Source organism: Apis cerana, linkage group LG11 (assembly GCF_029169275.1).
Source record: "Apis cerana isolate GH-2021 linkage group LG11, AcerK_1.0, whole genome shotgun sequence".
Classification (NCBI taxonomy): domain Eukaryota; kingdom Metazoa; phylum Arthropoda; class Insecta; order Hymenoptera; family Apidae; genus Apis; species Apis cerana.
The window spans coordinates 1283339-1308618 of NC_083862.1; the positions used below are offsets into that span (position 1 = coordinate 1283339).

Sequence of the window (25280 nt, forward strand, 5' to 3'; positions counted from 1 at the left end):
TCACACTTATACATATAAATTTTTCCACTAATACTACGACGCGATAATATACATATAGACGCGGATATTTATCTTTAACTATATTGTGTACGAACAGGTTCCACGCGGTTGTATATACATATATAGAAGTACGCTTGGTTGACACCAGTCGCGCTTGTGTTGCATGATGACACACGTGTCTTTCGCGTATGTACAGATAGATGGTGTTCCTTTCATTTGCATATTTTCTTGCACGTATACATTTCAATGAACGTCGAATGTTTACCATATCTGTGTATGTACTTGCTTTCTTTGGCTTATTAGAAAAAAATACACGCGAGGACTTTTCCCTTTTCGCCAATGCAACATGCAGACGTTGATATATAGTTTGCTTGTAAAGGATAGGTTAGTGTGCTTCGTCCTATACCGATACGTTTAACTCACGTTCAAACGCATTTCCGTTTACCTGCGTTGGGGATATATACCGACATGTGATTTCCATCTGTGTAACGGTCCACGTATACGAACGGAGACATTTATGTACCATTCGTGAAACAGTCGTACGAACACGTTCTTCTATCCGATTATATGTACAAAAATAATATTTCTTTGATTAGTGTGTGTATGAGCGGTGCTACAAAGAAGAACGGTTTCCTTTCATTCGTGTATCGATTCTTATACATCGATATTTATCCTGGCTAGCGTGCGTAAACGTTACACGAACACATTTCATCATCTATGCATACATGCAACGGTAAAAACTTACTTATTATATATATATATATATTCACATCGGTTGCTCAGATATAGAATTCTTTTGGAGCAATCTTTTTGAGTATTGCGATCTTCAGTATACGAAATTGTGATAAATCTTATATTATTTTTGTAATGTTAATAACGTAATATGTTATATAGTTTGAATTTAAAAAAAGAAAAAAAAATAAATAGAATGTTTGCTTGTACGATGAAAGTATTATTAACATAATTTCCTTTATGAAGATTGTCTTTTACTTTCACCTATTCTGAATCCTAGTATTGCATATTTAATATCACTTTATTTATTATGGACTTTATTTTACATATAACAATTATTTTTCATAAATATATATTATCTAATTTAAAAATATTCTTTTTTTTTATTAAAATATATTAGCAATCGTTATAAAGTATATGAAACTTGAATGACTGTAAACATTTAAATAGAAAATGCTAATGTTTGAAGAAAGCACAGTTCGTTAAGTGAAATATCTCTGATTGGGTATTTCTTATTCGGTTTATTTAAGATGTTTGCAAGTGTACTAATGAATCTATTTGACATTATATATTTTTTAATTTCGATTATAATTTTAAAGATATATTTTTAAATTTTTTCTTTAGTAAAATATAAATAATTTTTTGATTTTAATAAAGCATTTAAAATGTATTTGTTTATATAATATGAATAAATTATATTATTTTTAATCTATTTATAAAATAAAAATTAAATATTTTCAATAAATTAATTGTAAATAAAAAAATAATTTTATAAAATTATTTTCAAAAAAATTTTAAAATTATTATAAAATTAACATTAAATATTTACAATACATATAATTATTGTAATATATAAAAATTGTAGTAACATATATACAACAAATTTTAAATTTAAAAAAAAAAATTAATACTGTTGATAACAGAATACAGATAAAATAAATAGATATTTTTGTTAAATTAAATAAATAAAAGATATATTTCTCTCTATGTATAGTTTTGGATAATATATTTCTATATGCGATTCACGTTCACACTCCGGATGGAAGTGTACAGTCACGTAAGATGCATTTGATCGTAAGTCATTGCTAGTGCAGCAGCTTTGAAATACATGGCGACAAAATTGTTAAGCAAATAAGAATTGAATAGATCATTATACATAAAAAATTGTAATATTTTTTTATTTATTAAATATTATAAAACAAAATGTTAAATTATTATTACATATATTATAACATGCACATGCAAAAAATAAAAAAAGAAAGACCATATGATAATTATAATTATTAATTATATTTAATATTATTAACACAATTTGAATAAAATTAAAAAATGTTATTGAGATTATTTACTTACAAAACATTATTTATAAAACACAATCATGTGTATATAAAGTGAAGTCTTCATTTTTCATTTTCTATTAATTATGTATATAGAGTGTATAAAAAATTTATACATTTATGTAAACAAAGAAATTGAACATGAATTGCTTAATTTTTCTACAATTTTTATATTTTTTATATATTATATTATTCCATTGTATTTTTTATTTAATTATTTTAATTTTATATTTAGAAAAAATTTTCATATCGAATTGATTCAGTCACATAAATGTTCTTCATACACCCTAAGTGGAATTATTAAATTATGAATACTCGATATATATTGTATTTACATTTTATATCTCATGGACGTTATAATGTACAAGATGAATACATTAATAAAAAATTTTCGAATTAAATAAAAAACACAAATTATCATTAATGACTTATATTTTACAAAATGAATTTTTTATCGTTTCAAATAATACTATGACATATTTATTTATAGTTAACACTTACGAGTGAATGAATTAAAATCAATTGAAACAAAATTAATTTTTTAAATAATCATAACTTATTCATTATAATTTCATCCAATAATTATAACTAATTGATATTTTTATATATAAATAAAAATCATAAATTTTTTTATTTGTTCCATTATATTCATTATTATAAATATATTATAAATAAATGAGGCATTTTTCAAGAGTAATGTTTAAAGCTAGTTATTTTTAAGTTATTTTATAATAAATCGAATATATTGGACTGATATAAATTTTATATAATTTGAAATTATATATTGAAATTTATGGCATCGTAGAAAATCTCATTTTATGAAAAAAAAAAAAAAAATAAAAAAAATAAAAATAAAAATTATATCGCGTTACGATTAGTTCGATTTTATGTCTTTAATAAAAATTTCATTTTTTATATACACATCCTTTCATTCATTTATTCTCACGATTGCACTTGTACGACATTTACTTTCATATGTTAATAAGACTATTCAAAGTGACTTACAATGAGAAGTGCAATGACTTACACTTTAGAAATTTTCTCTTTACAATAATCTTATAAATTACGATTGGACCAAGTGTACGTTAAGATATAACATTCATTATGCGAATATATCCTATTTGAAAACCGGAAGTTATAACTACATGGCCCGTTAAGTTATTTTCATGATAGTGAAATGTAATATGTATTATGTATCATTTTGCTTATATGAGTTTTTAAATCAAACAAGCATAATTTGTTTATATCTCTTGATTTTTAAACGAAATATACATCAAAATATTTTATATATAGATGGTCTATTGTTACTTGTAGTGTATTTGAAACGATCAGGAAACAGCGGGAAGAAACGATTAAAAAGATTCAATTGTCAATGTGATTAGTGTATTGTCAATAGTGAAAAAAATTTAATTGTTAAATTTGATTGTAAAAACAAATTATTTGTTAAAACAATAAAGAAAACAAATATGAAGAACACTTTACTTCATTTGCACTACGTATGTATAAAATATATTTTTTTAAAACAATATAATGATTATATCACACAATTTTACGTAGCATTATGTGCATTCGCGATGTAGTTATATAAAATAAAATAATATTATATTAATATTATAATATTATATTAACATAACCAGAGGTTATGTTCAATAAAAGAAAATTTATACTTTACCTTTGTACTATATTGTGCTTCAAATCATTTTGTAACATTAAAATGTAACAATATTCATTAAATTATTTGAATTATTACTTCAATATATACAAATGTTCTCAATAATTTGAGGAACATATAAAAATTTTATAAATATTAATTTAAATTTCATTTGACAAATTTGACAACTTGAATATTTTTCTTTTTCAAAGTATTGTATCATGTCATTGTATATTTCAGATAAAAATATGAGGTACATGTATATCATAAAATTGACATTTGTTATCCAACAATTTATAATACAAATGTATAATCTTAAATTTTATGCAATAATTAGATCAGGTTAAAGTATTATATTAAAGTTGAACTTTTTCGGGCCATGTAAGTATATCACAACTATATACGTTCATACATACATATACATTCAACAAACATACAAATTATTCTTGAGATACATACATTAACCATACTCACACTTTGCTGCTCAATGTATTCATTCTGTTTACAACTAATTCTCTACTTTGATACCTGATTTTGATGTATATTTAACTAGATTTAAATCGCAAATTTTTAATTAACAAATAAATTTTAAACAAGAACAATTCCAATTAGTTTTAATAAATTCAGAAATCTGATATCACATAGTGAGAACATGCTATTTAAACTACTTTTTTTTTTTTGCAAGAAATATGAAATATATCAAATGAAAGAATCTATGTCAGGCATCAGGAACAATTATATAATTATCGTGATTCAGCTTTCGTTTTAGGAGGCCTAAAAGCTTTTAATTTTTTTGCTTTCTTTTGTTTTGTGGCATTAGCACCAGATTGAAAAGCTTTCCAACTATCAACTCTTGATTGTCGAGATTCCTCAAAATTTTTTTGCCACTCACGTTCTAATGCAGCTTGTGCTTCTGCAGATAATTCTTCTTCTCGTTTCCTTTTACGTTGTTCTGCATCTCTGGTTGCTAATTCTCTCCTACACAAAAAAGAAAAAGAAAAAAATAAATTAATTACAAATAATTGGATCAATTTTGTGAACTTTTGAATTATTATTATTATTATTTAAATTAACCTTCTTCTTTCCATATCAGCAAAGAGTTTCATTGTCATAACCCAAACTGCATGCTTGTAACCTTCTTCTGTTTCTTCTTCGAGTATATTTGTACTTTCTGTTTTTCCTTCTTTTTTCATTTTTTTCTTTTTTTCTGCAATCTAATAAATTTACAATTATTATATTTATATATAATATATATTTTTTAAATAAAAAAGATTCATTGTTTATACCATATGATCAGTTCTAGCTTTTGCTTCTTCAATAACATCCATGCATTTAGCTCTAGTTTCTTCATTTTCCAATGTTTTCCATGCTTTGTTAACAACTATAATCAAACAAATAATATTTATAAATTGAACATTTAATCTTCTATGAAATAAAAATTGATATATACTTTCAAATGCTTGTTGTGCACGTTCTGCATCATCTTGATTTTTATCAGGATGTACAAGAATTGACATCTATAAAATAAAAATATATTATAATAATTAACATATATTCTAAAATTTATACATTATAATAAAAAAAAATTAACTTACACGTCGATATTTTTTTTTGATTTCATCTATAGATGTGGATGGATCAATTTGTAATACTTCAAAAGGATTTAAATTAAAATAAGATGATCCGGGTCGTAATAATCTGTCGATTTGTTGTTTAGGAGTTAAAACCGAATCTCTTTTTTCTATTTCTTTTACCTAGAAGAAAGAGAATTTTTTACAGCTCATAAAATATCTATTTGTTTGGGCGCGAATATATTCGTACAGGTTAGGCTTATTTATAACTCGAAAGTTTATTGAAAAAGCAATTCACTTTATAATATTTTAAGAAATGACAGGTATTAGTTTTTAAATAACGAAAAACTATATAATATATTGTAGTTTAAATACGATTTATTATTATTGTTTAAAGCATACATAGTGACGTTTGTTAACCCTTAAAATAAGGTAAAAGTATTTACAGTTATATAATCGAGAATTTTATCAAAAATTGATTTTTACACAGGTGAATATTCTAACGGTATCACATCATTCTGAATTTACATACTTCGGAATAAAATTCATTGAATTCGTCCTCTTTCTTAGTTGGACTATCACTGGATATATTCGAGTTGGTAGCAGCCATTTTGATTGTTACTAACTTCCATGCTGTTAGTAGTGCCGCCTGTTAAAACTTAACATTTCGAGTAAATTCATTTTTTATTTATTTATTCAAAAAAATTGATGCAAAAATTTATTACTTTTGCATTCACTCACAGAAAAATTTAGTAATTAACCGATAAATTAAATTACTAAAATTAATTTAGCAATAATATATAAATAATATTATATAACTTATATAAATAAAACAAAGATTTAATAAAATTATATATATATATTATACACGATATATATAATTGGAAATGAAAGGAATTTAAATTGAATTAAATAGTCTTTTAAAATCTTATAATATTTTATTAACAAAGCTTAACAACCAATAAACAAGTGAAGTTTTATAGCAGTAACAAAGATATATTAGACGAAATTAAAATCGTACATTTAATATACACTGCATAAGATTTTTTTAAATCAATGGATTAATACTAATTTTTATGACTAGTCTAGCATGTACACATAACTACTTTCTATCTTCCATTAGGAAATACAGAATGCGTAAATAGGAAGATGTAAACACTAGTACAACACTATAACATATAGCATATTATTATTTTTACTAATCTAGCATGATATCTAATACCTAATCGTGTACTATTGAACACCAGTTCATACATAAACGCATTACTTTTAATGTTATCTATGAGAGCCAGTCTGTTTAAGGAACGCGATTACAAACACACACAGTTTCCTTGTAACATTTTCTTTACTTATTAACATACGTCACGTTCATCTGTTAACTAGTTACATGAATTGCAAACTAATTGTTTTTACTTACATACATCGACATTATGCAACTCGCCGCCTATTTTCTGTATTTTTTTTTTAATTCTATATTTTTTAACGAATTCTTTTTTCAAAGAATCTTAACATTTGCTGTCACAAGATAAAGATTTTTCTTAATTCTTTCAATAATATGATCAATTTATATTGAATTCAGATTTCTTCAACTGAATCAATATACATGATATAAAATTAATATAAAATGTTAAATAAATATAAGTTTATTAAATATTAAATATAAAATAAAAAAATGAAAAGAAACTTTGACGAATTTTTAAATATATATAATATATATTAATATAAAACTTGAAAAGCAAATATTTAGTGAGGTTTTTTTTAAATAAGAAAATTATTAAACTATTTGTTTAAAATAATACATATTTTATACATATTTTAAATGTTAGTAACAACAAGGTTAAGATTCTATTTTTTTATTGAAGCAATTATTAAAACATCAAAAACTTTAGTTGAACACGAAATAGTCAGGACATTGATGTTTTTTTACTCTTTTTTTTTTTGTTTTTAATAGTGTACGTCATTTGCATCAAATATATCATTTATGCATTATACTTATAAAAATGGTTTTCTTCATCATTTAAACGTAATTTATAGAATCAAATTTTTCACTTTAACGAACAAAAACACACACGAAATATATAATATAATTTACAATCAATTAAAATTTATATTATATTCTAATTACACTTCAATAAATTATCAAATATATATTATAAGAACTGATTAAAATTGAAATATTATTATATATGATTTAATATAGTACACTATGCACTTCTAAATGAATCCAACCTCTACGATACAATACAAACATCACAATAGCTTATCTCCTTTTTTCTTGTTTGCCACACACGTGATTATATGTATATTAGAAATTCTATACGGACTAACGATTAATGATACCAACGGTCGAAGTTCGAAAAGCATTTGCGAATTGTTCGCGACGTTAAAACGTATGCTTAAACTTCACACACTGATTTGAAAATCTCGATAACTATTGACTGCAAAGATTATATGATATAAATGACAATAGATAATTTTTATGATTCTATATAATTCTCTCAATCGATCTAACCTGATGATTGACTTATTCTTACAATTTGACTATTTATTAAATCGCATGTCTTAGGCCCGGTCACACGTGCAAATTCTAGAGAGATTAATAATCAAGAATGCGAATATATTTGGAAGTAAAATTCTCGAGAATAATTTTTGGACACTGCATTGAGAGTGAAAATTACTTTTGAAAGCAAAAGTTACTTCTAAGAGATGTACAAGAATCCGAAAATATTGGAATACTCGGGACGGGTCGGGTTGGCTCGGGTTGGATCGGCTTTGCTCGGATCGACTCGGATCGCATCGGATCCTGAAAGTATCTCATATTTCGAGAATTTTAGAATTCTTGAAAATATTAGAATTCTCTAAAATTTCCAGGAATTGAATAACATTTTTGGAAATTTTGGAAGTACACTTTGTTTTCCAAAAAAAAATTGAAAGAAAAAAATTCTCTTTCCTGAAAAAATTTTCAGGAATTCTGATATCGAATCGAGATAGTTTTGGGACTTTGATAAGATGAATTCTGAATTTGATCTGACCTGACATTTTTGGATTCTCGCACATTAATCTCTCGAGAGTTTTATTCTAAAATGTATTTGCAACTATACAATGTAATACGATACAATGTATATCGATGCTCATATGACCGAACTCTTATATACAATGAAATACATAAAGCTAGCTGTACTAACAATATCTAGAAATTTCTCTCTTTATTAATATTCTAATATATAATGCGTGAAAGGAATGATTCTGTTTAATGAAAAACAAGCAGTATAATTGCGAATAAAATAATTAAATTTATAGTTACTCTCTAATGGTTACGAAATTAGAAAATCTCTATCTTTAAATTCTTCGCAAATTTTCTTTTTTTTTCTTCATTTGTTTTCAAGTTGGACTGTGTTCCCACGACTGTGTTTCTCGTTCGGAATATGAAAGTACTTAAAAACATTCAAACGTCTGAATTAATATGATCCGCAGCGACGTACAATATATCAGAAAATATCACGAAGATATTAGAATTCTTTTACACGGAGTTGATCACGATGTTAAACATTTTTAATCGTGAAACTGTCTTATTGAAAAATTGTTTGCATTTAAAAGAACAGTCTCGATTTAAAGGTCCTCCTCAAGATTCTCGCGAACTTCTTCGTGAAGTTTCTGTCAAAATATATATATTTGTATTTCTATTTTTTTTTGTTGTCCGTAAAAATTTACATCTATGTGACTTATCGATATGCACCCAAAAGCTTATCGTAATAAAGCGAATATATTATGTGTTATATCTGACTTATCAGAAATATTAAATCGCTTAGATGAAAACATGCGCCGAATAGCATATAATTATACTGGTTATAGACATAGAGATTGGTCGAATTTTTCATTGATGGGTCGATATATGTATACACTTACCAAGAGCGCAAGATGAAGTTTCGAAAATCGAATTCTTCGCAGAAAAGCTATAAATTTTTTTTTATCGATCGAGTAACGGTTATTGTACACTTATGTATATTTTATTCAGCGGATAATGGTCCTTTGATTTCGTAATTGATCTTTATATATATCTTGCCGATTTTTGTAGAAATTTAATATTTTTACAAAATAGCATATATTACGTCAAAGCAAATTTTCTTAGGGTTTTCTTTTTGGGTCGTTTCTATAAATTTTATCGCACTGTACTTGCTATAATCAAAAAAGAAAAACACATGACACTCGATTTATACATTAATATGGGAAGAAAAAATTTTAAAGGGTGTTTTTTCGATTTTATTTTAAGTTAATTTTATATCGTTAAAGACTTAAAGATGGGAAACCAAAGCACCATTGAATATTATACATTTCTATGAGACATTAACACAGTTATTACATCTACCATATACACACTTTTTAAAACACATTAGGTAGATCTCTCGTTTCAGACATCTGTATATATTTATCGTAATTATACTTAAATTATCGATAGTTTATTTTGCTGGAATGAATTTTTAATTTTATTATTAATATTTAATTTTATTAAATTTTGATTTTTTTTATTAGAGAAATTAAGCTTTTGTGTTCAATTAATCCTTAGAAAAATAAAATTATTAAAAATATTATTATTATTATAATGGTTGCAATTTATGAATCGTATTATACGAGAGTTGCTTTTCCAATTTAATTTAGAAATTATATAATTTAGAATTAAAAGGAAAATTATTAATTTATTAATTATTATTATTTTAATTATTATTATTGAAATCGTGTTATATTGTCATAGTATAAAGATTTCCAATTATGAATCGTATTGTACGAGAGTTTCTTTTATGATACGCAATTTAATTTCATTAATTTAGAAATTATCCATAGGTAAAAATTAAATGAATCATAAATTAAAAAGGAAAAATTGTTAAAATTGGAAAAATTATTAAAACTATCAACATTATTAAAATTATCAAAATATTATACGAACATTCGGTAATTAAATTCAAATCTGAATTTTTAATATTTTACGTATATAATTAACAATCAATCCAGCAAAATAAAGCTTGTTATATTATTATAGATACAACACACTATATAAAAATTTGACAATAACATTCGCAAATATATTCGCCATATTTAGCGAATCAACGCTAATATTCGCACACACACGTATAAACTTTCAAAATCTATTTGGCACTCTCCTAGTTTCATGAAAAAGGCGAGCACGCTTGCTATATTCATCAATTCAAAGACATTGCATCGAGTATAGCTTTACTCCTTCGCTACGTTTTTGCTTTATACTATACTTTAAGTTTTTCCTTAACGTTAACATTGGTCTAAGAGGATATTTTCTTTTTAATCTGTTTATTTTGCATAAAAAATATCAATTGTTACTTCGCGAATGAATTATCCCAACGTTCATTTGTCTTGCTATAATATATGTTATTATAAATAGAATTTATTCAGTCAAGATATTTGAGAAATAAAATTTAATAATTCAATGTATATCAATATATGTATGCAACATATAATATATATTTCTGTATATTTCTTTTTGGTCTTCGCGTTAATTTTAAAATAGATATAAGATATTAATTTTTTATAAATAATTTTTCTGATTTTGACTGAATTTTGATCTTTCGATAACAGATTTTTTTGATTTTACAAGTAATAGATTTGATTATGTAATTTTTTTTGATGCAAAAATTGATTTGCAAAAATCATATATGTAAATAATTTAGAAAGAAAAAAATATTTTTATTTATGCTACAGAGCGAAATAAAAAAAATTGAAAATTATGAAGCTAGTGTAGATAGTGTTGATCGTGTTGTAAAATTTCTTTAAATATTTTCAGTTACTTTATTTACATGAGTTATAGACTAAGATAAATATCTTACGACAAAAGCACTATTCTATATAGTCAGTACGATATATATTTTGTTTCGTGTATAGACTTGCTGGATTCAGACAAAGTAATAATTTATTGTAAATATTTATTTTCCAATTTTTGATCTTGCAAATTATTCTTTGTAATTAAATTTAAATATAATCTTCTTAAATCGTTAATTATCATTATATATTTATTATTAATTATTTTAATTACGTTCAAAGCTTCTTAAGTTTGATTCACTGCAAAATTATAAACTATGGATTTTGGAAGAACAATTAATTATATATTTTAATCCATCTCTTTTTTTAATTATTCTTCTTTCGGCATAGATTTTATTAACGTACAATTTTGATACAGAATATTTTTGAAGTGCACTGTAGCATAGATCGTAAATGACCTAATTGCTTTAGCAGATAAAATTTATTACAATTGCAAAATTATCACGAAATTTAATAACAATTAAAGCATTGGTTGTTGCATAAGCTCTTGATTTATTTAGAATTCTGCTTAGAATTTGATTTTGCGGATATTATGTTTATTATGATATTAATAAACCGAAATCGATGCGATAAAAAAACGAATATTCTTCGAAAAATATTTCATTCCTTGGAAAAATTTAATTCTCAAATTTCTAGAAAAGATTTTTTATTCTCAAATTTTCAATTTTATACTTTGATCTTTCGTTCGTTTTTTTTATATCGATTTACAAAGAGAATACAAATTACTTTCTCAATATTTTAAAATTGACAATTGAATTGTTCGTTTATTTTTAAATTTCAAAATAATTATTATTCATTTTGCACGCCTGTACCCAGCATTTCTGTGAACTGTATTATTTTGATCCACTATTTCGTGTGTCATGTACGTCTGGAATACAAGAATGAATTGTAAACATACGAGGGAACAGATTGTGTGGGTCACTAGGCATCGACACACATTGAAAACGATCCACGTTTTCAATTAATGGATCATTTTTATTTTGTCTCAATGTGTGTCGCGCATTTATATGTTGCATTTTGATTTCGAGCTGTCAGCCATTGGTTTATTATTATTATTATTATTATTATTTCTTATATTATTACTTACGTAATAGATTATTATTTCGTATTTTATTATTATTATTATTATTATTATTTCATTTCCTTTAAGACTAGATATCTTAACGATAGATCATTTAAAGGCTGTCAAGTGTTCCGTTTTCAAACGAAAATCAATATCACAATAGTGTGTATTAAAATAAATTATAGTACTTGTCTCGAATGTTAATGTAAATTATCGATTATTAATTATGTTTTGTTTAGATGTGATGATTTCTTTTTTTTTTTTTTATGTAGATGTATTTATATTTATATTATGCGTGTAAATGCAATGTGATGATATGTTTTTATTATATCAAATTAACAGTTTTATATATATTTTTGGAATACGTTTTTCAATTTGTTTGCCTATAGTATGTAAATATATATATATATATTAATGTTATGTGCGACCTATGGCTATCGTTATTTCAATATATATCTATATATGAATTTCGTTTTGAGGTTAAAAAAAATCGTGGGACAATTTCTAGATTTTTTCTTTAAAAATTAGAAAAATTTTTAAAAGAAAATTGAAGATCAGTAATCCAACCTAACCTAACTAATTAATGGATGGCTATAGGTTATTAATTTCGTTATAATTCTATATCAACAATTTTACTATAAGATGCATATAAATAAAAATTTAACATTTAATACCAACTGCTAAAAAAAATGTATATAATTAAAATTACTACAATTTATACTATATCAGACATTAAATTTTTATTTGAACATGTCCAAGAGCTTTTGAGCTTACGTACACTTTATCGTCATTCAATAGATGTAAAAAAAAGCTCGTACAGGACATTGAACTGCTTCCTGCGCGAAACGAAAATATCAATTGGCAATTATTTTTTTTCTCAACAGGCTCAAAAAAATATATTCTCATACTCATTGTAGATTAAATTTAATTCTCAATACATTTTGCTTCATATGACTTTAAGAAGACTATTTTATATGTATATATTCTTTCTCGTTATATATTTTAATTTCTAAATATCTTTTTTATTAAGAGATTAAGAAAATTAAAAGAAAGAAAAATTTTCAATGCAATCTTTCTTTTTTCTTTTTAAATTAAATTCGAAACTAATAAATTTCTTTCTTTCGAACATCAACATGCTATACATAATATCATGTATTATTCATGATTTTCAATAATTTTATATCTAATCATTTTCACTTTAATCGAAGCAAAAATATTTCTCATGTTACGAAAACCGGTATCGCCATTATCGCGATACTGTATGCTAATAAATATAACTACGTAACTACTGTTTGTCCTGTTCGTAGGTAAAGAGAGCTCTCCTTCCCTTAACAAACTATTATTAATTTTCACGATGCTTAATGGCGACGTATTACGATCATTTATTAGCAGGAAGCAGAATATCGCGTTTCATATTTAATCCTTTAACCCTTTAACCGGTCAAACGAGTCAACTCGTCACTTGAATTAACGTTAAATCTCTCGATTATTCCTTTATTTATATCTCGCATAATTTTTCGTTAAAAATAAATTATTCTATTTTTTTTTTTTTTTTTTTTTTAAGAATAAGATCATAGAAATAATTCCTCCTGTTATTACTCTTTCTAAAGAATCTCTTCTGTCAAAGTAATTTTTTTTTCGAAATTTATTCTTCTAGATCAGTGTACTCCTTCTGTAATAAATAAATCTTAAATCTCCTTTAATTTTTTACATTTGTATAAAAGTGCATAATTGACAAGTGAATAAATTTTCCATATAAAAAAACAAATAATTGCAAACGAAGCTATAATAACACAGGATTGAAAATCTGGGTTGAAAAGTAAATAAATTTTCAATATAAAATAATCGCAAACAAATGTGTAATAAGACAATTGTTGTTGAGAATTTGATTTGGATTAATTTTGATTTTGGCGAATGCTCAAGATTTTGGATGAATAATAGTCCGGTTAACAGGTTAAACAATCTCTTCTCTTCTATTCCAAATAAGCACACCCACGAGCATACGATATGGTATAATTTGTCCACACAAAGACACTCGCACAAACAGTCAACGATGGGGAGGGCGCGTCTTATCTAACATTTGCAGGATTTTTCCTGTAATGAGCGACATTTTTAGCTGCCTTAATAAAAATTCTACACCATTCTTCAGTCGCGTGAAACGCGAAGGTGTAATCTCGTATTTTTTTGTGTTTCAACGTGCAAGCGGCTATTCCGATTGGAATTAAGAAACTATGATGATCAATTTTTATTTCTTCTTTGTGTGTTGGAATTACTTCTCGTTCTGTTACTTGGTGTTTTTTTATTTTTTTTTTTTATGTAATATTGCTTGTTAACTCTTTAACAGTGTGTGGTAAATAAGAATATTTGAAATAGGTAATTTGGAGAATATAAATATTTTTTTCAAAATTTTTGAAAAATACCAAAGGTCCATCTTTCTTTCGAATCCTTTGATTTTTCGTGGAATTGAAATTTTATGAATTATTTGACAGTGTAATTAATGGATTTCATCATTGGATTCAAATTGTTCGTTAGCATCGTCTGCAAGTAACAGATTTGATGAGTTTTCCAAATAAATACACGGCAAACACGATTCGATTACACTAAAAGCATCATTCCAACATGCTCCAAAAGAATCTTCCCTTCGCAATTATATAAACTTGCTAATAAAAATCTCTCCTTTTACTTCTATCTTCACAACATTCTCTATTATTATTTCTTTAATTCACATACTATATAACTCACATTCACAAACTATAAATAGAATATTCGAATCAACTTGAAAATAACATACAATGTGATATATGTGTATGTGATTCCTTATAAATTTGTTGTATCAGTACACAATCAATTAAATAATATAACGATATGATAAATTATCATTTTGATCAGCGTGCAACAAACATAGATATGTATATAAATGTCCATAAAAAGGATATTATCAAGATGTGAAAGAAATTTACAGAATTGGAATATGGTGAATATAGTTCACCATGGATGAAGTAAGCCATGTCCAGGCTCGTTTCCGGTTCACCCCCTTCACCAACGTCCACGCTAAGACCTTGAAATTTACAAGGTCATACGTGGAGAACGGTGGAGGGGGTCTGGCCGCTATGCTTGATCCACCTCGTGACAGACCTCCATATAGTCTGGGTTGTGCATTATATCCTTGATCATGTCCTTTAGGATTGGGTAACGAGGAAAGATTGGATACACTTTTGAGCTATTGTACTCCTCCTGTAGCAGATGATATATTAATGTTATCAAGGTGATAAAGTGGATCTTGATCGCATGGAGTGATAATTAGGAGAGGAAGATGAGAAAATTGTGTTTGATCTTCTTTGATTGGATAGAGATTGGTAATTTGTGAGTGAGAATTGTCATTTTTCTTTTTATGATGCTTCTTATTGAGCCTAAATTTTAGATTTATAAAAAGCATATAAGATTTCTTTATTTTATTTAAAAATTAAAAAGACTCATATCTAATACTTTTTATTAAAAAATAAAAAAAGATATATATTAGATAGAATATTTTAATTAAAAAAAAAAAGATAAAAGTTATGATTATACATATATTCTTTCATATAATATATATAACTGGTTTGGTAAAAGTATAAATATAAATTTCATTAAGTTTTAATTATTAAATGTTTCTTATATATATATAAAGCCTGTTAATTTTCAAATAACATCATTATACATTTTTTTTCAAACTTGATGTAACTTGATAATAACTCCTCTCATAAGTTTCTCTTTTTTTTCAATTCAAGTAATATAATATGTACAATAAAAAATATATGGGTAAATACATACATATATAAAATAAAATGGTTTAATAATTGGATACTGATTAATTCAATTGAACAACACAGATGAGACAAGTTAAAAATAAGAAATTCTTTCTTGACATTTTACAAATATGATAAGCTACTGTTAATAATTCTTCAGAGATGTTTCAAATATATTCTTGAAGGTTATTTATTCATTACTTCACATTCAGCTTCGATGAATGTGCAAAAGGAAGAGTTAGAGGTACTTGGTTCACTTGTATATACCTTTAAATCTCGGATGAGATTTCTGAGTCCTGTATATTTTTTCAATAATCTATAAAGGTCGTTAGTCATTTGCGTGTTCTCTGCTTCGATTTGGGCTGTTGTCATACCTGTGCATATTGAAATAAGTCGATGTAGAGATAAATCAATAATGAATAAGCATAAATTGCATTCGATTAAAATGAATTTTAGATTAAAATAATGAATAATAAAGCTAGCATTTCTTCTATAAAATATAAAGTATTATTTTTATTAAATATATCATGGCTTTTCTATGAGGATAAATTTGAAGTACGTACAATAATATTGAATGACAATACCGCCAGAATACCATAACCGATCTCTTCTTGTCCCTATCGAGCATGTATGATAGTAGGTAATATATTATTCATGCTTGGAAACTTTCCAAGCGACAGCCATCGAGTTGTGTCTTTTCCTCACAATTTGTCCAACAATTTGAAAGATTGCTCGCGTTCATTAAACCTTTTTTTTTTCTTTTCCATAATAAAATAATAAATTAAACAATAAATTTGACCTTTTATTTAAATTTAAAAAATTATAGACCTAAAATTTTAAGCATCTATATCTTGTCTGTAGATTTCTCTTAATATTTATGTACATACAATGGTATTATATTGATGGACGAACTTTGAAAGGTTCATTCTTCAATCCAAAAATAAACATAAAGTTGGTGTACAAAGAGTTTTGACTTTATTCGTAGACCAAGTATATACTTATTAAGCAATTCAAGTCGAATGAAGTGAGAGGTGAAATAGAATCAGATGCTTGTGTGACAGAGATATCTAACGTAAACTTTAATATATCCTTATAACTTGAAGTAAATAAGTTCTAATCTACATATTTGTATTTGTATATTTTTTCTATCTCTATAATTGATCTTCTAAAGGTGAGCACTTTGATTATATATTTTTAAAAAAATTTCAACTCACTCTCGAGTCTTTCAATGCGTTCTCTCTTGGTTTCAGCTTCTTCGGCCAGTCGGGCCGAAGTCTTCACGCCTTCCCCGCTTTTGTGGGTCTTCTCCATAATGGAACAGGCGCGCAGGACAAAGGCAGGCACGGTCTCCTGTTTCTCCTGCTTCGGTATATCCACCAGGGTCCAGTATTGAGTCTCCAACTTGATCACATCCTGAAAAAAGAAGAGGACCACACACATCTATATATTATTATTAAAAAATAATTTATTAAAAAATTGTTAAAATTAGGCAAAAGTTAGTTTTAGATTCAAACATTGAATTAGATTATGAGAAATTGAATACAGGCTTAATATATGAAAATGAAATTTTATAATGATTTTGATGGATTTTATAATGAAATTTAGATTTTAGAACTTTGGATTAGTTTAGAATGTTCGATTAATTGAAATAATTAAGGAAGTATGTTGTGATCAATAGAGTTTTGTTCAATACGAATATTTCTTAAAAAAGAAAATATTATGGTTACCTTAATCATTAGTTTTAAGAGGTTGTAACGTTGAAACACGTTGCGTACTTGCTTGCTGTCGGTATATTTGCACATAAGTTCAACGAGGGCACGTTTCGCAATCTCGTAACTTCCATCGAGGCGTATCCTCACGATTCTTAGTCTCTCGTTCGTTTCAATCACCTCTTCCTTAGTTTGTCCACCTGTTTAAGAGTTTCAAGAGTTTGTTTAAAATTTTTATATAAAAAAGTTCTAGAAAATACGTTCCTATCGTATACGACAAATCAAAATTGACTAATTACAGATTTTTTATTTTCAAGATTTTTATTCAAACAGAAATATTATTATACATATTTGGATAATTTTTATAATCATTGCGTTAATTCTGTCTCCAATAATAATTTTCATTAACATTTTTTTTTTTTAAATTAAATTGTAATTGATTTATTACATTCATCACAGTATTTAACTTTCCATTTCTGTTACAATATGATATTTAAATTATTTTAAACGGTACATACATTAATAAAAATATTAAGTAAAATTAAGTAAATATGAAATATTATATACAAATAATTCTAGATAGTATGTATATCACATGAAACAACCATGATCAACTTTAAAGTATATAAAAAAACCCTGTTAAATTGCACTAATTTTGGTATTAAAAAAAAAGGAGATGTACTAAAAATAATATTATCATTATTATTATTATTACCATCATTATCGAATTATTTATAATTTAAGAAAAAATAAAGAGTCGATAATAAAGGGACTCAAGTTGCCTTGTCACGAGCATCGCCATTACTTCATACCATTCTTTGCCCTTAACCCTTTGCCGATCCTCGAACATTAATAAGCGATGCAATCTCCACATACACATGCACGTGCAAACACGTTGTGTGTCCATTCACGAAGCCGGTTTAATAACATTATTGCTTTCAGCCGTATCGTGTACGCCTAATGAGAAAATTGATGTTGCCGCTTGGTTACAGGGAATTCGTTTCTGTTTTAATTAAACCTCTCCTTTATTGCCGTTGAAGGAGGTAAGTGCATGGTTTATTCGAGGATTTATATTAAACGAAAATGGTTCGAATTATATTATTGGTTAATAAATGATTATTCAAATATTTCAAATATTTGTAACGAGATGGGGCAAAATTGTAATTAATTTTGCAAATATTTTTCGTTCCGACTAAAAAAAATATTTCCAGGCGAAATTGCATGAAAAATAATAAATATCGAATTTTTGATCGGATCGATTTTCCAAAAAAATAATTTCTCCTCTTTTTACGACGCAATTTCATATAAATTCACTAAAAGTATAATTTCATAATGACATAATTTTTTTGCGAAATTCATTAGAATTAAAAATTTTCAAATTAAGTATTGAAATTTTTTTTTAAATTCCCTTTCTAAGATATCCCTTTCTCTAAATTATCAATAAAATATAATATATTATTTTTATTCGAAAGTAATTTAATTCGAGAAAGGTACACGAATCGTTGATCCAGCTTTAACGAATTTATCCCAGAGGAAACGTTCGCGACTATTCCAAGTGCAAATACCACTCTTGACGCGTCGTTATATCAACTGACCGGGTGTAAAAGCTTCTGCTTCAATTCCATTCATGAGCTAACAGCCGACCACCACCTGGCACCCGGCCAATACCTTATTTCCAACAGTTGTCGGCGCACGAACATCTTCATCCCGGTTCTCTTACATTCGCTATCCCGCGGACAAATGCTTCGAGAAATCGAAATCGAGAAAAAAGAATAACTTATTGAAAATTTTTTTCTCATTTTCTTTTAACGCGAAATAAAAATTCTCATCGGGTATTGGAAATTGATAATATCGATACAATACAAATAAGTCTATTTTTTAAAGATAGTATATTTTTAGAAACTTACTCGATGTTCCTTCATCCTTTACATCTTGGACGATTCTTCGGACACTTTGTGTAAATTTGCCCATAAGATTTGTGCCCGCTGAAAAAGAATAATTATAAAACAAATTTTTATTTGATTGAAATGATAATACGATAAAATTTTATAAATTTATATTTATTCTTACTGAAATAACTCGATACAATAATTATTTTTTTTTTTTTTACATCAATATATATCCAAGTTAATGTGTTATAACATATAGTAAAATTTCAAATGACTCGTTTTCAGTTCAACCTCTGTGAAAGTAGAGAAATGTGCAAGGAATCCTGTACATATTTTTCAGTGGGTAAAACATTTTCGTCAGAAAGAGAGAAATGTGTGTTGGTGCACATCTATTGGTCGGTTGACATAAAACGCGATAGGGCAGAAGAGCGAATAAAGCTTCTTAGTCGTAAAACATAGAACTGTCCTTAAGACCGCCGAAGTAGGCTTTTAAAAGCATTTGAAGCTTTCTCTAGAAGATAACCTATTGTCCATAATACTTGGGAGACTTCTGTAAAAGCACCACTGTCAGATATACATCAGACTTAACAGTTGGCAAACTACTCTCTTGAAAGTGTACACAATTTTAGTGAGAATATTCTTATGTTGGTATACTGAAAAGATGGCACTCAAGATTGTACATAGTCAAGATAGTATAGTTAGGTTAGATTAAGTTAAGATTACACATTTATAAAATATTCATTTATTACATATTCATTATACTTATTTACATTTTATAAAAATTTCAGGTGTCAAATTTAATATTGTTTATTAAATTTATAAAATTCAATATTATTGCTTGAATTGTTTTGCAAAGAAATTTTGAAATTTGGTATTGAGCACAATTTTTTCATATTAATATTATTTATGAACGTTAAATTCATAACAACATTATTTTTCTATACGTGATTTATTAAACTTTATGATAAAATATAATTACATATTGTTGAAGCAAAATCGCGTGATAAATAAATAATAATTGTTTGTTAATAAGAATATTGCAAAAGATATATTTTACCTTTGCATTGTATATCATCTGTTCAGTGCATTTATACGGTAAATCTGTGGTCGCATTTACGAGCAAAAGAGCATTATTTGGTATCGTTAGAAGAATATGATTTGCGTTCACGAACTTGGCTGGATGCCAACATGGGATAACCTAAACTCGCGCCATTATTCCGAACAATGATCTCGTTAAGAGAATGATCACATTTTATCATTGGAAATTTGTAATGGTTCTTATCTAAATAATTTTTTTAAGTATTAAATAGATCTAATTATTTTTATAAAATTTCTTTTTAAGATTTATTCTAAAATTAGATTATTGTATTAAAATGATTAAAAATTTTCTTTTGATACTTTTTCAGTAATATTGTTCTTTATTTCATTTATTTTCATTCCACATGCTGCTTCTTTATTATAGTTTTAATATAATTAAAATAAATAAAATGGAAAAAGATTATCTGTAAGCTTTAATTTTTAATATTCATTACTGATAATTACTTTTTATTTTTTCACTTTATCATTTTTCTACTTTGTCGATTTTTTTTCATATTTTACAAGAAAAAAAATTTACTTTTCACAGATGATACAGAAAGAATTTAAATTTTAGAATGAAACCTTAATTTTCTTGACGTTTCATATCTCGCGAGATTGGCGCGCGCGCCAAATTTAAATCGAATGTCAGCGCGTTGACACGTTTACTTTCAACTCGCCACTTGTTTAGTTTTGATTTTCGCAAGAATTCTACCGTGAATGAAGAGTACGCGCATACACATATATATTTGAGGTAAAGAACGTGTCATCCTTAGATTGGTACTATCAAGGGAATCGTGGAAGATCTACGTCGTTCCGAATTTTCCTGTCTGACTATTCGGAAAGTTTGGACATGGATATTGAAATTCATCACGGTGCCTTCTACGTGATGTTTCTATTTTCGAAACTGCCTCTTTTGCCTCGAGAAATAAGGAAAAAGTTTGAAAGCGAGATAAAATTGAAACACGCTTAAGTAAACTTATCATTTATTGCATCTATATAAAAATATATTTATAACAAATTCTATTTTTGCTTAATATTTAACTGAGCATAATTACTTAATCTTTATGAAATTTTATTTTTTATTTGATCTTTTATGCTATAGGAATTATTTATTATTTTGGATATAATATATTGTGATTTATCGAATGTTTATACAATTAGCGATTGAAACAGAGATCTCAAGTAGGAAACTTTCGTTTGCTTCCTCGGGCTAAATGCCAAAATGCAACAAGCGTTCGATTTCATTCTCCTTTCATTTGGAAGAAGAGACATCGTGTCCAATTCGTTTAAAGAGAATTCTAATAATTTTCAGTAATATTTTTTTCTTTGTAAAAACTGTGCGTATAATTTTATTTTTTATAAAAAAGATAAGTTTTTTTAAAAATTTTAGTAGATAATATTCGACAAACGAAGAAAAAAATTTCTAATAAATATAAATCGAAAAATAAATATTTTAAACAATTTTATTTTCAAGTGAATACTTTTTCGAACAATGACACTAGAACCACACGTGATAATTAACTAACAGTATTCAAATATTTATACATATATTTATTCATTCAAATTATATTTGAAAAATTCATAAAAAATTCATTTTAATTAATATGAATGCAATTTATTCGAATTTTAGATCACAATTTTTCTCATAATATGATCCGAATTAAAGTCTCGTTTAATATCGTTTTAACAATTGTCAACCAGTAAAGGATTGATTTTTTCGTTCATCGTTCGATATAGACAAAAAATTAAAGCGATATATCAGAATTGATCGTAAAATTCTTGTTCGAAGTGTTGAGTCTTTTAAAGATAATAATCCAAAGGAGGCAAAACGCGTCGGAATACTCTATTTTTTTTCTTCAATTTTCCAGATTTTTGCTTTAATAGCAGTAACCCCAGCGAATCGTTAAAGCTCGTAAGAGGGTCGTTCGACCTCTCTAACTTCAACCTTGGTTTAACGTAGTAACCACCGTTATACTCCTCGTAGCTGCGCAACTTCCGGCAAAATTATAACGAAGTATATATAAGTATAGCTCAGTATAGCTCGTTATGGCTCTTTTTTACAGTTTAATTCGATTCTTGTTTTATGAAAAAGAATAATGATTTTTGTTACCGATTCTTACATATTTATTACAGTTTTATTTCATGTAGCTTTCGTTATATTGGAAGCAATTGTTTTTATCAATTATGAATATAAAATGATAAAAAAGATAAGACATAAATTTAAGAATGAATAGTACTTTAAATAAAGGGGGAAAAAAATAAATTAACAAATATGATAAGATTCAAAAGATTAATATTTTTTTAGAATTAATATTTTTTAGAATGATAAAAAAGATAAGACATAAATTTAAGAATGAATAGTACTTTAAATAAAAGGGAAAAAAAATAAATTAACAAATATGATAAGATTCAAAAGATTAATATTTTTTTAGAATTATAAACAAGTTTTTTTTTTAATATCAAGAATTGACTAGCCTTTTATTATAACATTTTGGACAAAAAGAGCTTAAAATGTAGTCTTGATGTGATATTTAACTCTAATTTTGAAAAAAAATATTAAATCATATGATTATCATCGTCATTTGTAGATTACCGACTGATGATAATTAAATTAAATTATTATAAGTATTCTAATTTCAATTTTTTTTTTTTAATTAAATTATTTTTTATTTAATTTTAAATGTCCAAACATTTCCTGACATATCTCGTACATACCAAAACTATGAAATTTCTCCGCGTACATGCAGATGACGTTCCTCGCGCTGTTGGTCTAATTATTCCAGAAATTAAGTACACTCGTGCGCGCGTAATCCTTTGCTCGTATATACCGTAGTAGTTGTACTCTTTGAATCCATCCTTGCGTATTTAACGCGCCGCATTTAAAATTATTCTGATAAAGCGAACTCTAATTGCGAAACGATAAATTTATATGTTCAATCTATTTTGTGCTTTGTTATTGCATTATGTTATATGGAATATGAGAAATCAAATTTCATAAGTTTTAGGTTAGGTTAACACGTTGCTTTCTGTCTGACTACATTTAATGTGAAATTACTAGATGAAAATTTTTTTCTCTTTCCTTTTATACTTTTAAATACTTTTTAGTGCTTTGTTAATTTTCTGCCCATTTAATAAATTTCTAGAACTGGAATTTTAGATGCTTAAAATATAATTCAAAATACCCAATTGATTTTTGATTCTATAATAATTAATAAAGCACTACTGTATGTGTTTTTTTTTAATAAATTAAATATAAAAGAAACTATTAATGCGATTATTGGATTGCCATCAATCAAAATTTATAATATAAAATTATAATATATAATATATAATATATAATAAAAATATAATTATTATATTTTTTTTATTGCTCTTTAATCATTACTATTTCAAATAACTATCTCATCCTTTCCTCTTTAAATAAAAATACTTCCTGTTAAGTTTTTCATTTCCATTATGCATTATGCATTCAAACAATAATAAGTAAGTAGATATAATTCAGGAAGAAAGGCAGGTAAAAGACGTTCAATGGGAAATATTAAGGTGGTTAAAGTGGCATTAAAATGACTGAAATCTTTATTTCAAAAGAACTTCTTACAACAGTTTTATTGAACCTTATTCAATTTGATCTTCTTTGATGCTTAATAAAAAGAAGAATTATTTTCTTATATAAAATATCTGTATAAAGTGATTAAAGCTTTTTTTTAATGATCTATATAATCTATTAACTTTCAATTTTTTTTGTATTTTTTATTTTCAATGTATTTTTATTAGTATTTATATTATATGTAAAATTATTTAAAAAAATAAAAGTCAAAGTATTAATTTTTTTTCTATTTTTATATGTTTTTATTACTTTTTTCACTATTATAATTATTTATTATTTATTTATTGATTTTATATTTACTAAAATTCCTACAATAATTGCATGATTGTATAGTCTTATGTATAAGTAGTATATACTTAGATTGGATATCATCTTGTCTGACCATATACAAAACATAACTACTTAAATTATGGATAGCAAAAATACAATAATTTGATTAATAATTATTAAACATTGAAGATATATAAATTAAATACATAATTTAATAATATATTTAATAATTTCCATGTTTATATTTATTCAATTTTAAATGTAAAATCGATAATAATTTCTCTCTTTCAATATGATATATAAAATTTTAATTTTAATTGGTACATACAAATATGAATGAAAACAAATAATCTTTATAAATAATTGAAACGTTATAACAAAGAAAATGTATAATTTATATTGCAATATACTATAATATTGATTTTTCAAATTTTAAAGCTTTTTAATTGTATAGATATTAATTTAAATAAAATTATAGTCGATATCTGCATTATAAATTATTAATATATCTGAAACACGGTATACTCGTGGTATTTAATCTTGAAATGATAGTTTTCTGGATCGACCACCACAGCTACGCGATATTATTGCAGGATTTAAAGGAATAAAGGAGCTCTGAAAGTTAAAATTGAGCATTAGGAGCGTGAAGCGGATATAGCGTTAGAGACTTTTCCTTTAAAATGGATGTATCACGCTCGAATATAGAGCAGAAATATATCGTGGTTCGAACAAAAGCTATATATTTT

The 25280-nt window shown here is 25.7% G+C and overlaps 2 protein-coding genes and 1 long non-coding RNA gene across 5 annotated transcripts in view; 1 reads left to right on the forward strand and 2 right to left on the reverse strand.

Annotated features, from left to right (window-relative positions):
* The first annotated feature begins 91 nt into the window (after nucleotides 1-91).
* LOC133666896 (uncharacterized) lies at nucleotides 92-17697 on the forward strand. The gene is made up of 2 exons (XR_009831749.1): nucleotides 92-733; nucleotides 17233-17697. It is a non-coding gene; the product is annotated as an uncharacterized LOC133666896 (long non-coding RNA).
* Nucleotides 2391-5960, reverse strand: LOC107998514 (dnaJ homolog subfamily C member 8). The gene is made up of 6 exons (XM_017057835.3): nucleotides 5824-5960; nucleotides 5316-5474; nucleotides 5171-5237; nucleotides 5007-5101; nucleotides 4795-4934; nucleotides 2391-4698 (listed from the first exon to the last, which is right to left on the reverse strand). The coding sequence occupies exons 1-6, from the start codon at nucleotides 5899-5901 to the stop codon at nucleotides 4464-4466; spliced, it is 774 nt and encodes a 257-aa protein (XP_016913324.1). The 5' UTR covers nucleotides 5902-5960; the 3' UTR covers nucleotides 2391-4463.
* LOC107998516 (uncharacterized) overlaps nucleotides 5821-25280 on the reverse strand; it is a 115715-nt gene continuing 96255 nt past the window's right edge. For 2 of the 3 annotated variants that reach the window (XM_017057837.3, XM_028667075.2), the window contains 5 exons: nucleotides 19599-19676; nucleotides 17710-17891; nucleotides 17197-17395; nucleotides 16250-16356; nucleotides 5821-15431 (listed from right to left, as the gene is read on the reverse strand). In XM_017057837.3, coding sequence (XP_016913326.1) covers nucleotides 15306-15431; nucleotides 16250-16356; nucleotides 17197-17395; nucleotides 17710-17891; nucleotides 19599-19676 — 692 coding nt within the window. In that variant the 3' untranslated portion in view covers nucleotides 5821-15305. Of the gene's footprint in view, nucleotides 15432-16249; nucleotides 16357-17196; nucleotides 17396-17709; nucleotides 17892-19598; nucleotides 19677-19761; nucleotides 19904-25280 lie in introns of those variants that run through there. The other variant, XM_062081287.1, reaches the window with a different exon arrangement.

Coding starts and splice junctions, on each gene's coding strand:
- LOC107998514 (XM_017057835.3), bottom strand. CDS start 5,901: ATGGCTGCTACCAACTCGAATATATCCAGTGATAGTCCAACTAAGAAA. Junction 5,102..5,170: donor TGCACAACAAGCATTTGAAA/GTATATATCAAT, acceptor GTTTGATTATAG/TTGTTAACAAAGCATGGAAA. Junction 4,935..5,006: donor AAGCTAGAACTGATCATATG/GTATAAACAATG, acceptor TAAATTTATTAG/ATTGCAGAAAAAAAGAAAAA.